Genomic DNA, 10,148 nt, shown 5'->3' on the forward strand with positions numbered 1-10,148 from the left:
ATGCAGTACTAAAATTAGGACAATTTCCATTTAATAAACTTTGACCTATAGTAATCATTTCAATATAATACAATTAAATTAAATTCATGGAAATAACTACTCACATGGGCATATGTTGTTGGTGCTGATTGTTGTATGATAATGCTTCATCATTACTCTCAGCACCTGACGATGAGTCTGTAGCATCAGAATCTAATTGATGTTTAACAACTGATAAATGTGAACGCAGAGCTCCTGCTGTATCTTCAAGGCCAGTAAGGGTTCCTGATGGTATACCCAGTGAAGCTGACCTTGTGACATCACCTTTAGATGTTCCAGGATTATAATATTTTGGCCCTACAACAGTTCTGGATGCTGCACTTGCTTGTAACGCTGATGTAGTCTCTATTCTTTTTAAAAATGCCTTTAGTCCCATTGGCCTTCCTCCCCCATCTTTTCTGGCACCACGTGTACACCTTTCAAATGTTTGAGTAGCTTCTTCGGCTATTCTTTTTCCCAGCGATCTTGCCTGCAATATTCTTAATCTCCTCAACAAAAATGCACATCTGCGCTCTAACCGTGCCTGCAATAGCCTTATTTTATCTTCGGCCGCATCACCCTCAGAATCGGCAGTCTCTGTTAAATCAAAGCCTGACAAGGGAAATATAGCTTCTGGATCACCTGTAGATAAAGCATCACCTCCACTTTCTAGAGTTTTGATCGCTTGGAGTAAATCAGCTTGTACAATATCACTGCTGCCTAGATCAACTAGGATCTGCTCCATTTCTTGCGAATCTTTCGCCAAACTAGGCTGGTTCTGGAGTCCCATATCGTCGTCCTCCATGTGTGTCGAAAGATTGTTGACGGACACAAGGGCCCGTCTTCGGTGGGCTAGTTTCTCGGTCTCGTCGACCACGTCGTAATGAGTCGCTTGTGGTGCCACAGTGAGCGCCGGGGCCATGACACAAGCGCCGCCCGCCGCGGACGCCGGCGCTGAACGCGTCAGGGCGGGCTCCCTTTTTCTATCATTCCGACCTTATGTAACGCCCTTTTACACTACCGTTTACTAAATTAACACCATAAAACACTTCACTACACTTTTCACTATAGTCATTCTTCGTATATGATTCCCGCCGGCTTCCAAAAGCCGTATTGCGGGACTTCGTTTGATTGTGTTCCGCGCGCTTCTGAAAAACAATGTTAAATTAGTTACAAGCCGGTTCTCTTGAAGGCAGCAACATCGCATGGGTCACTAACTAAACAATACAATACATATACACAAAATTGTGTCTCACATTATTTAAAATGAGACCCACGTGATAACAAGAACTACGCTAGCAGTCGCAATTGCTTGTTTCTACTTTCTGTACGATATGGAACAGGAAACGATTCACTTAGTACACTTTGATGGGATGCTTATTTTTTATACAAGCTTAAGACACATAACCACTAAATCACAACTAGAATTGATAGTGACAAAGGCATTTTTTAAATAACAATGGCGGAATAGCTCTCAAAAACACTATTTTACCGAGTTGATTCTCAAATCTAGTGACGAAATACAGACGACAGAGTAAACCGCACCAAACGCTAGATTAGAAGCACTGAGAGTTCTGAATGTAAAAAAGAGATGGAAAATACGTTCCAAATTAGTACTTGCGCGGTAAAGTCAAATATGCAATCCATTAAAAAGTTAAGAAACTTTCTTTCGCCCATTTAAAAAAATTATGAAAAATAAATTAGCCCATTTATTTTTAAGTACATTTTATAAATATATAAACGAAAATTTTATAATTAAAACTAAAAAGTACTGCAAATGACACCAATTTCAACATCGCCACGCTTTACCTTAACAATGGAATAAATATGGATTGATTCCATGAGTGAAATTGTTGTGAAATATCTAATGTTCAATTATATTACTTTTTTTTTATTAATGGCAATGTAATATGATAAAACAAAATTAAAACAATAAGTATTTTGGTTATTTCATCGAGTATTATATACGAGACGACAACATTTACGAAGCCTTTTATGATTTAATTCGGTACTTGGAAATATTGTCATTGGCGAAATCCAAGAATGTTAAAATTATAAATATAGTATCACAAATAATATAAATATTATCTTGTCAAAATTATAAATATAACAACACAAATAATAAATAATATTATCGTGTCATAATTCATAATGTATCCAAAGCTTCGTAAATGCTTGTCGTTTCATTGTACGGTTTTTGTGTAGATAACTGTCATGTTGCAAATTATCTTCGTAAATCGTAATTCATCGGTACCTCGATTAAAATTTTACTAACAAAAATGTCTCACCACAAACCAACTCAACAACAACTCCCAACATAAATTTAACATTATAAAGGCCTAGGCATAATAAAAAACATATATTTGAATATGAATTAATAATAATCTTATAATAAAAGTAGGAAAATAACAGGATTAAAATTCAATTTAACTTATATGTAATGTAAATATACCACACGGATAAGTGTACAACGCGGGCCTAATTTTCAATATATTAGTCTATATTTTCAATATATTAGTATATATTTGCTTCTTTGAAAATTGTATACCTATAGAACACAGAATCACGATTTTATTAGGGTATGAAACTATGATATGGTAGGTGGTAATCAGTATTAGCTTTATAGAATTTTTAAAATATACAAGAAATGGAGCATCAATAGTGGAGAATTAAATAGCTAGGAAAATATTATCACTTTTTAAAAGGACATTTTGTACTGGTTATTTAACTTTATTTTAAGCCCCGGACTGTAAATACATGCAATAAATGAATAATGTCACATTTGGAAAATGAAAACATATACAAATAACATTATTGTCTAAGGTTTATTCAAATTTTTAGTGTTCTACTATTTTAAAAAAGTAAAAATTAAATGATTACCTTGGTATCAAAGCTTGAAGAAAACTCAAAGGTGAACACTGATATTTCCTCCCAAGTGAAAATGGCACAATAACAGCCATCTTCAGTTTATCTTCCTCCCTAGAAATATAGAACAATGCTGAATCTTCCCAATAATAATAAATTTGTTGATGAGAAATCTTTTTTAAGTAAATGACAGTTGTTTGACAAAAGTTCTTTACCAAAAAAAATGACACAAATGTCACAGCTCAAGTGTTTTAACAACAAATCTTCTAAAAAAATCCCTGTTTACATTGATTTAGAGTACTATATGTTCTATTGTTGGATGAATTATTTATTAATCATAATGGTTAAGTTTATTGACATCGGTCAACTCATTATCATACTAGGCTGGACTACAACAAAAATTTGAATTTAAGTTAGCAAAGCATTTTCTTTCCAAAAAAATAATATTTAAGAAATGATAATACTCTGTTTTATTCCACTTTTATTAATATGAGAGGTAATTTTAGATTTCTGATATTACTGTATCACAGGAACAATAATAAAGCAATTTATATATCTTACTTGTGTTCTTATTTCCTATGTATATGTGTTCTATTATTTTTGCAAAATATACAAATATTAATATGGTTCATTAGGAATTCTTAAGATAAAACCTCTTTTCTATTTTGTTTCACTAATATCGAGTACATTGTAATAATTTATTTAAAGCAAAACACAACTTTATATATAATAGATACACAATTATATTCTGAAAGGTTTCATTATCTTGGACAAAAATTATTGGTCTAATTTTGTCTTATTACGTGTGGTTCCAATATATGTTAATGAAAATTTAAGACATTACCTCTCGGCTCCATAAATAATAGTGAAAGAAAATTATATTCAAAAATATTTTTGTGTGCCGCCTGTAGACAGTTAACATAAATAATGTTGAAAGTGTATCTGTAAGACACCTACTTTTCAAAAAAATTGCTGATTGTTCAAGTGGATGATATGACAAGCTTAAAGTACTTTACTCAGGTTCATTATTATAATTCTTTTGGATAATGGATTCAAGGCATGTTATTAACAAAATTCTTCTTTTTTAATAATGGAAATCTAATATTATGATTAGTTTCATGTCTGTAATTATGAATTTCAGATATGTGCATAATAAAGATTTTAGCTAATGGAAATTAATGTAATATTTAATATATTATGAAGAGAAAATGTAACTGTGTAAATAATATTTTCCAGTGGGATAAATAATGACTTAAAGTTAAGAACATTATATGTTTAAATAATACAAGATACTCACCACAATAGGAACTGATAACTAACTGTGAGTTTTACATAAAATGTAACTCTTACAAAACTATAACATCGTTATGAAAACGACATAGAATAAAACTATAAACTAAGCAGTTTTATGTAAAAATGCTTCTAAATGAAACATATTTTTTGAAAATACTTTTTCGAGTTTAAAATTAAAATTAAAGTTTAAAATTTATGTTGTTTGTGCTTACCTTTTTGTAAGATTTTATAAAGTACCAAACAAAAGTATGTTTTTAAAAATTTAAATACTTAAACGTGACGAGTTCTGCTGATGACAAATTAAAATATTTCACTAAAAGAATAAAAAAGTGTAGGGGGCTCCAATGAACTCTAAGAGGAAGTATTACTATATTAAAGTGATTGTTAATAATTGTCATCTAGGCAGTATTATCTAGACAAGTTGTAAAAACTTTTGCTGCTGCCCGCTATTTCTGCAAAAAGAAAAATAATATGAATTTTGAGTCTTCGTATACGTACCTATGTGATCAAACCGATATAATAACTACATTATTCGTACATTATTTTAGTTTCCTTATCTTGACGGTTCATGTTCGAAAAATGTCTAACATAATTCTATGTTATGTTTTCAGAGAATTCATTTAAAATCAAATACGGAAAAGCTGTCCTGTACCTAGGAACACTTCTATTTATTTGCATAGGTACCTACCTACATAAGAAATAAATGATTATTTTCAATCTGTTAATAAACATTATTTAATCTGTACATCGACGCGGGTAGAAAGCCCTGCGGCATGTCTCATAGCTGTTAAATGTCACAGTCATGAGTCGATTCAACAATTGTCAAAACTTAAACTAGCACCGGAATTTCTGCAGTTCATTCGCGCCCTTAATGTGATCGTTTAGTTCTACAGAAAACAGCAAATTTTTTAACCTATATAGGTAAATATGAGTTTTAACAAAAGTATACTACATTCAACGCAACACACTCCCTTAAAAAGTAGTCGTGTGCGACAACTTGCAGCTAAAGATGACACTCTAAATCTAACTCCGATACTCAACGAATCTTCTTATTTTAAAACTTTAAATGATACCAGTCTTCGACAAATTCTAGATGACTCTTCAATCGTTGTTAATACTGGTACAGCGGGTAATGGATTGAGTGAAGTATTTTTTGAAATAATCCAATCGAGTCGACCTAGCGATGTTTTGGATACTTTGGGTAGGTTAGCTCAAGCTTGCTGTGATTCTCTCGAGTTGGTGGAGCCATGGAATCGTTATAGTGTGCAAAATTATTGGCTAGCCGAAGAAGCAAATACTTGGAAACTTCTTCATTGCTTGTATGCTGACTCATTGAATGAACATCCAGAATCATTTGAAAGTATCATAACCCAGCCAACTTTGTCTCAGCAAACTTTAGTTAATGCATTGTTTCAAAGTGACTCTGAAATACGACTTCTGCAGTTATTAGTCGACTGGTTAGAAGCTACAGCTGCTCTACAAGTTGAAGTTACAAGAACAGCAGCTCCAGTTATCGCACACAATATTCATTGGGGTAATACACTTCACCAATTACTACTTGGAACGAGTTTATTTAATAAAGAAAGAAACAAGAGTATGATTACCAGTATGGACCCAGATGCACCTAGACGTCAAAATAAAACAATACATTCTGATGATGTGAAAGATGACAGTGATTTATGTAAAAGAGTCTTTACTGAAGTTCGATGTGGGAAATTTAATGAAGCTGTATCGTTATGCATAAATGCAGGACAGGCTTGGAGAGCAGCTGTGTTACAAGGATGGAAGCTTCCTCATTATTCTCAAATAGAAGATTCAGAAGCTACAATAGAATCAAGTGGAAACAAATATAGAGATCTTTGGAAATGGTGTGCTCTTGCTATAGCTAATGACACTTCTGAGAATTTACATTATAGGGCTACTGTTGGTATTCTGTGTGGTCATTTGCAAAGAGCTCTCCCAGCTTGTCAAGGTAACTGGGAAGACTTGTTGTGGGCCCATTTGAGAGTTCAAATAGAAACTAGAGTGGACAAATTCTTACATGAACACTATGCAACAGCAGAAGCAAATACAACATCACCAGAAGTTTTAGAATTGTTACAGTCAGAACTGCCATCTGCTGAACTATCTTTGCAGCAAATGTTCAGTGCAGTCAAGTCATTGTTAGAAGGTAAGAAAGAATCCAACTATCAAACTTGTCAGAGATATCTTATGTTAGGCCATATAAGATCAATAATGCAAGATTCTCTACAATGGCTTAACAGCGCTGAAGATAGATTTGTAAGATTTCTTGCCCATCTAATACTAATTCTGCGTCAGATGGGCAAAGATCCTCAACATGATATTGGAGATATGATTTTGGAAAAATATGTTTCTCGATTAATAGATAATCTGATTGAAGGAGCTTGTGAATTTCCAGAACTAGTAGCTTTCTATACATCTACAGTGCCAACAGAGAGACAAATAATTCTATTTTCTGAATTCATGGATAGAATACATAAAAGTGAGAATAGACCAGATGTTGTTAAAGCTGGATTAACTGCTGGAATTGATGTTGCTGAATCTGCCAGAATGGCTATCAAAAAATCTATAACAGATATCCAGCAAGGTTATGGAAATGTTGATGTCACACTAACACAAGCTACTGCTGTTGAAAAAGATAAAAGTTTAATAACAAAAGTGATAAGATCTTTAGAATGGCTGGCCCTTCTTTCTAATCAAGCAGTGGAAGGATTATGGTTAAGCAATGCAATGGTTCGGACATTCATATTCATTGGAAACAATGATGCAGCAATATCTTGTTTATCTAGTGTTAAAAATATGTTTTCTGATTCTATGGGCAAAATAAGCTCAAGTTCTTCAGAATTAAGGGAATATTTATGCCTCAAAGCATATTTGGAAGCTCTTGAAGGTTTTGCAACGTGGCACAGACATTACATCAGTGGTCAGCCAAAAGATGTTGACCCATTACCACCAGATGCATCATTTTCGGATAAAGTTCATCATGAACAACAATGTGCTCATGTTGAACAGCAAAAGACACGATGGAAAAATGCTGTACTGCACCAGTCTCGTCACACTAAGACACTCCTGTACAATGTCCTGCTATTCCCAGGTGGATGGCTTCAAGATGAAAATGACAGTACATCATCACCCAATTTTACAGAAGATGAAAAAGAAGAAAGATTAAAACAATTGGATACACTTAGAAGATTGTGTATACCAGAAGTTATAATTTTGATATTGAAAATTTTACAAAGTAATGATGATATTGAAAATCACAAAGAAGCAGTCAAATTAAGTGACCTAATTGCGTCTGAAAACCGTTGTTTGTATAAAGTATTTACTAAAACTAAGCTTCAAGAGGTATTAGAAAGAATCAAAGAGTCATGTTTGATACTATTAGAGAAAGGGAGAGATATGTTTGGTTATGAAATAAATGAATAATTTTTCAGGTTTGCATTTTTAATAAATTTTTTATTTGAACAACTTGTATCTTTTTTTTTTGTATAAATATCTTATGTTGGGTAACAAAGTGAGTGTTTCTTATTATTCTTAATTATCCTGAAATAATTTTGAATATGTATTCTAACTTTATTATTATTTATTATATCTGTATATAATACATTTTATAACATTTGTAAAAACTTTCATATAAATATATTAATATGTGTTAAGAGTAAATAATGCAAATAATTTAACAAATTTTATGTTACAACAGGGACAGGATTAAGATTTATCAATTGATTACTACAATCTGCCAGCTCTGAAATAGATACACGCCCTCTTTGCTTAATAAATTTTGCCACAGCTTCTAGTTCGGCTTGGGCAATATAAATGAACTTTCCTCTGTCGTCAATAACGCCCGTTAATTCACCTGATGCTTGCATATCAGTAATTCTATCGATGGTAGCTTGCGTTTTGAGTTTGAAGTGTGCTGCTAAATCTTCCAGTAAAACAACCTTTTGAGCCTGAAAATAAATCAAATATAAGTAAAGATGTGATACATGAATTATCAATTTAATGTTCTCAGCACAAAAACATGAATACTGTGGTACAATTGTGTGAGTTGTGGCTGATATTATGCCAAATTGTCTGATTGAAACATTGACCACCTTCTTGGTACTGCAGGTAACATGTGAACATAGTACAAGTAGCTGTCGGTCATTCCCATTGGTGAAACACAAAATACAAAAAAGTGTCTTAGTCTGACAGGTACAGAAGGCTGATCACCTACTAACAGATTTATATTATCTGTCTCATACCCTACTAGAGGAGACAGTGCTTCACTTTTGATTTGACATAGTGAGTGTAAATAAATGATTGATTCATTTCTTACCTTGATATATTCAATAAAGTCTCTAAGACGATTAGCTGCATCTTCCTCATCATTTTCGTCATATCCCTCACCTTCAATACTAAATGCAGCTTTCATAGCTTCATATTCTTCTTGTTCCTTCTTCTTTCTCTCTTCTTCAGCTTTCCTTTCAGCTTCTTCTGCTTTGCGTTCTTCTTCCTAAATACAATGTCAACATTTTAAACAGTCCAATGAACTATTTGTTATAATAGATTACAAATAAAGATGTTACACTAAAAATACTACACACATTAAAGTGAATGTGTGCTTAGACAAGCATAAAGTACAATGCTATGTTTCAAGTTATCTATTAAAACCCATAACAAAACATTCATTATTTTGTCTGTAATATATCCTAGAAATTTTTGTTTCTATCAAAGTTTTGGGTAAAGAACATATTTTTAAACCTCTTTCTTTTCTTCCAACTTCTTGCGTTCTTCTTCTAGCTCCTGGTCTTTCTTCTTTTTCATTTCTCTCATCTTCTCTTCAGCTTCTCTTGCCTTTTTCTTTTCCAGTTTAGCTTCCATTTTGGCACGTTTCTAAAATAAAGAAATACTATACATATAAAATCAAACATTTTATTATATATGATTTGAAACTGATCACAATCATGTGATGACTGAAAATGAAAAGACAATTCTCTAGCTTTTTGGTCTTGTTATTAAATAATATGCTAAATGCATTTAATTTTTCAAATTTAATTTATTACAATGTACATAGTTTTTGAAAAATTAAAACAGCAATTTCATTCATCTTATTACCTTTGCACCCATTTTATCATCAAATTCAACAGCTGGGCTCTCTGGTATGCCTTCTTCATCCATATCATCAGCAATATTGGCATCCTCTTCAAGAGGTGCAGCATGTCTGGCAGCTGTAAATAAATTTATCTGGTTAGTATATATTACAGTATGTTTGTTTAGGTAAATGATGTTTTTCATACCATTTGCTCTCATTCTGGCACGTTGGTTTCTGACGGCCTGAACTCTGCCAGGACCACCATCTCTTTGGGCTACTGCTCTCGGTCTCGTAGCAGCTGAAGGCAAGTATAATATAATATCCAAGAAATTATTTTAAATATTGGAGCTACCATATATGGTAAAATACTTACGTTTTGTGTTTACTTGTGACACTCGTAAAAAGGCAATTGACAGGATTATAATAACTACAGCACTAATAATTGCTGCAATAATAAACGGATCCATTGTGTGTTGTCAAAAATTTATTGATTTACTCATATGAATAAGATTTGTGGTTATAATTACAACCAATCCAATTAGTTTATTGCAGAAAGTAAGTAAGAAACTATTTCATACAATTCATATTGCTTTTTGGTCGTAATAAGAACGAGTTCGAACTTTCAAGACAAGTCAATTACACAGACTAGATACGTATATTGTTTTTAGTTAATCGTAATCAGTGATTTGTAGAATAACGTCAACTCAAGTCAATGTCATAGTAGATTGTGGTAATGACCACAGAGTAACCACGTAAAGAAATATAAAAGGATTCTGGAAAGGATTCTGGAAAGGACCTTTTTATTTTTGTTAACGTGTTCGGTTGGTCTGAGAATAGATCATATAAATATTTTATAGCAACACAATGTAGGTATCTA

The 10,148-nt window shown here is 32.6% G+C and overlaps 3 protein-coding genes across 7 annotated transcripts in view; 1 reads left to right on the forward strand and 2 right to left on the reverse strand.

The window, feature by feature from the left end:
- LOC119833800 (KAT8 regulatory NSL complex subunit 1) overlaps window positions 1–4,627 on the reverse strand; it is a 14,131-nt gene extending 9,504 nt beyond the window's left edge. Inside the window, exons 1-3 of one of the 5 annotated variants that reach the window (XM_038357982.1) lie at window positions 4,389–4,627; window positions 2,899–2,997; window positions 105–1,166 (exon numbers count right to left, since the gene is read on the reverse strand). In XM_038357982.1, the coding sequence (XP_038213910.1) occupies window positions 105–940 (836 nt within the window). In that variant the 5' untranslated portion in view covers window positions 941–1,166; window positions 2,899–2,997; window positions 4,389–4,627. The other 4 variants (XM_038357981.1, XM_038357985.1, XM_038357984.1 and 1 more) reach the window with 4 other exon arrangements.
- Window positions 4,628–4,962: 335 nt separating this feature from the next.
- On the forward strand, window positions 4,963–7,630 carry LOC119833747 (nuclear pore complex protein Nup107). The gene has a single exon (XM_038357912.1). The coding sequence runs from the start codon at window positions 5,104–5,106 to the stop codon at window positions 7,621–7,623; it is 2,520 nt and encodes an 839-aa protein (XP_038213840.1). The 5' UTR covers window positions 4,963–5,103; the 3' UTR covers window positions 7,624–7,630.
- Window positions 7,631–7,673: 43 nt separating this feature from the next.
- LOC119833748 (DDRGK domain-containing protein 1) lies at window positions 7,674–9,987 on the reverse strand. Its single transcript, XM_038357914.1, has 6 exons — window positions 9,645–9,987; window positions 9,477–9,569; window positions 9,295–9,407; window positions 8,941–9,072; window positions 8,516–8,692; window positions 7,674–8,147 (listed from the first exon to the last, which is right to left on the reverse strand). The coding sequence occupies exons 1-6, from the start codon at window positions 9,736–9,738 to the stop codon at window positions 7,884–7,886; spliced, it is 873 nt and encodes a 290-aa protein (XP_038213842.1). The 5' UTR covers window positions 9,739–9,987; the 3' UTR covers window positions 7,674–7,883.
- Window positions 9,988–10,148: the final 161 nt, after the last annotated feature.

Source organism: Zerene cesonia, chromosome 18 (genome assembly GCF_012273895.1).
Source record: "Zerene cesonia ecotype Mississippi chromosome 18, Zerene_cesonia_1.1, whole genome shotgun sequence".
NCBI lineage: Eukaryota > Metazoa > Arthropoda > Insecta > Lepidoptera > Pieridae > Zerene > Zerene cesonia.

Bases quoted from the DNA above. Each gene is read 5' to 3' on its own strand.
- LOC119833747 (XM_038357912.1), top strand. From the start codon at position 5,104: ATGAGTTTTAACAAAAGTATACTACATTCAACGCAACACACTCCCTTA.
- LOC119833748 (XM_038357914.1), bottom strand. From the start codon at position 9,738: ATGGATCCGTTTATTATTGCAGCAATTATTAGTGCTGTAGTTATTATA. The intron at 9,073-9,294 runs GTAATAAGATGA...TCTTTATTTTAG, and splicing joins ATGATAAAATGGGTGCAAAG to AAACGTGCCAAAATGGAAGC. The intron at 8,693-8,940 runs GTTTAAAAATAT...CATTGTATTTAG, and splicing joins AGTTGGAAGAAAAGAAAGAG to GAAGAAGAACGCAAAGCAGA.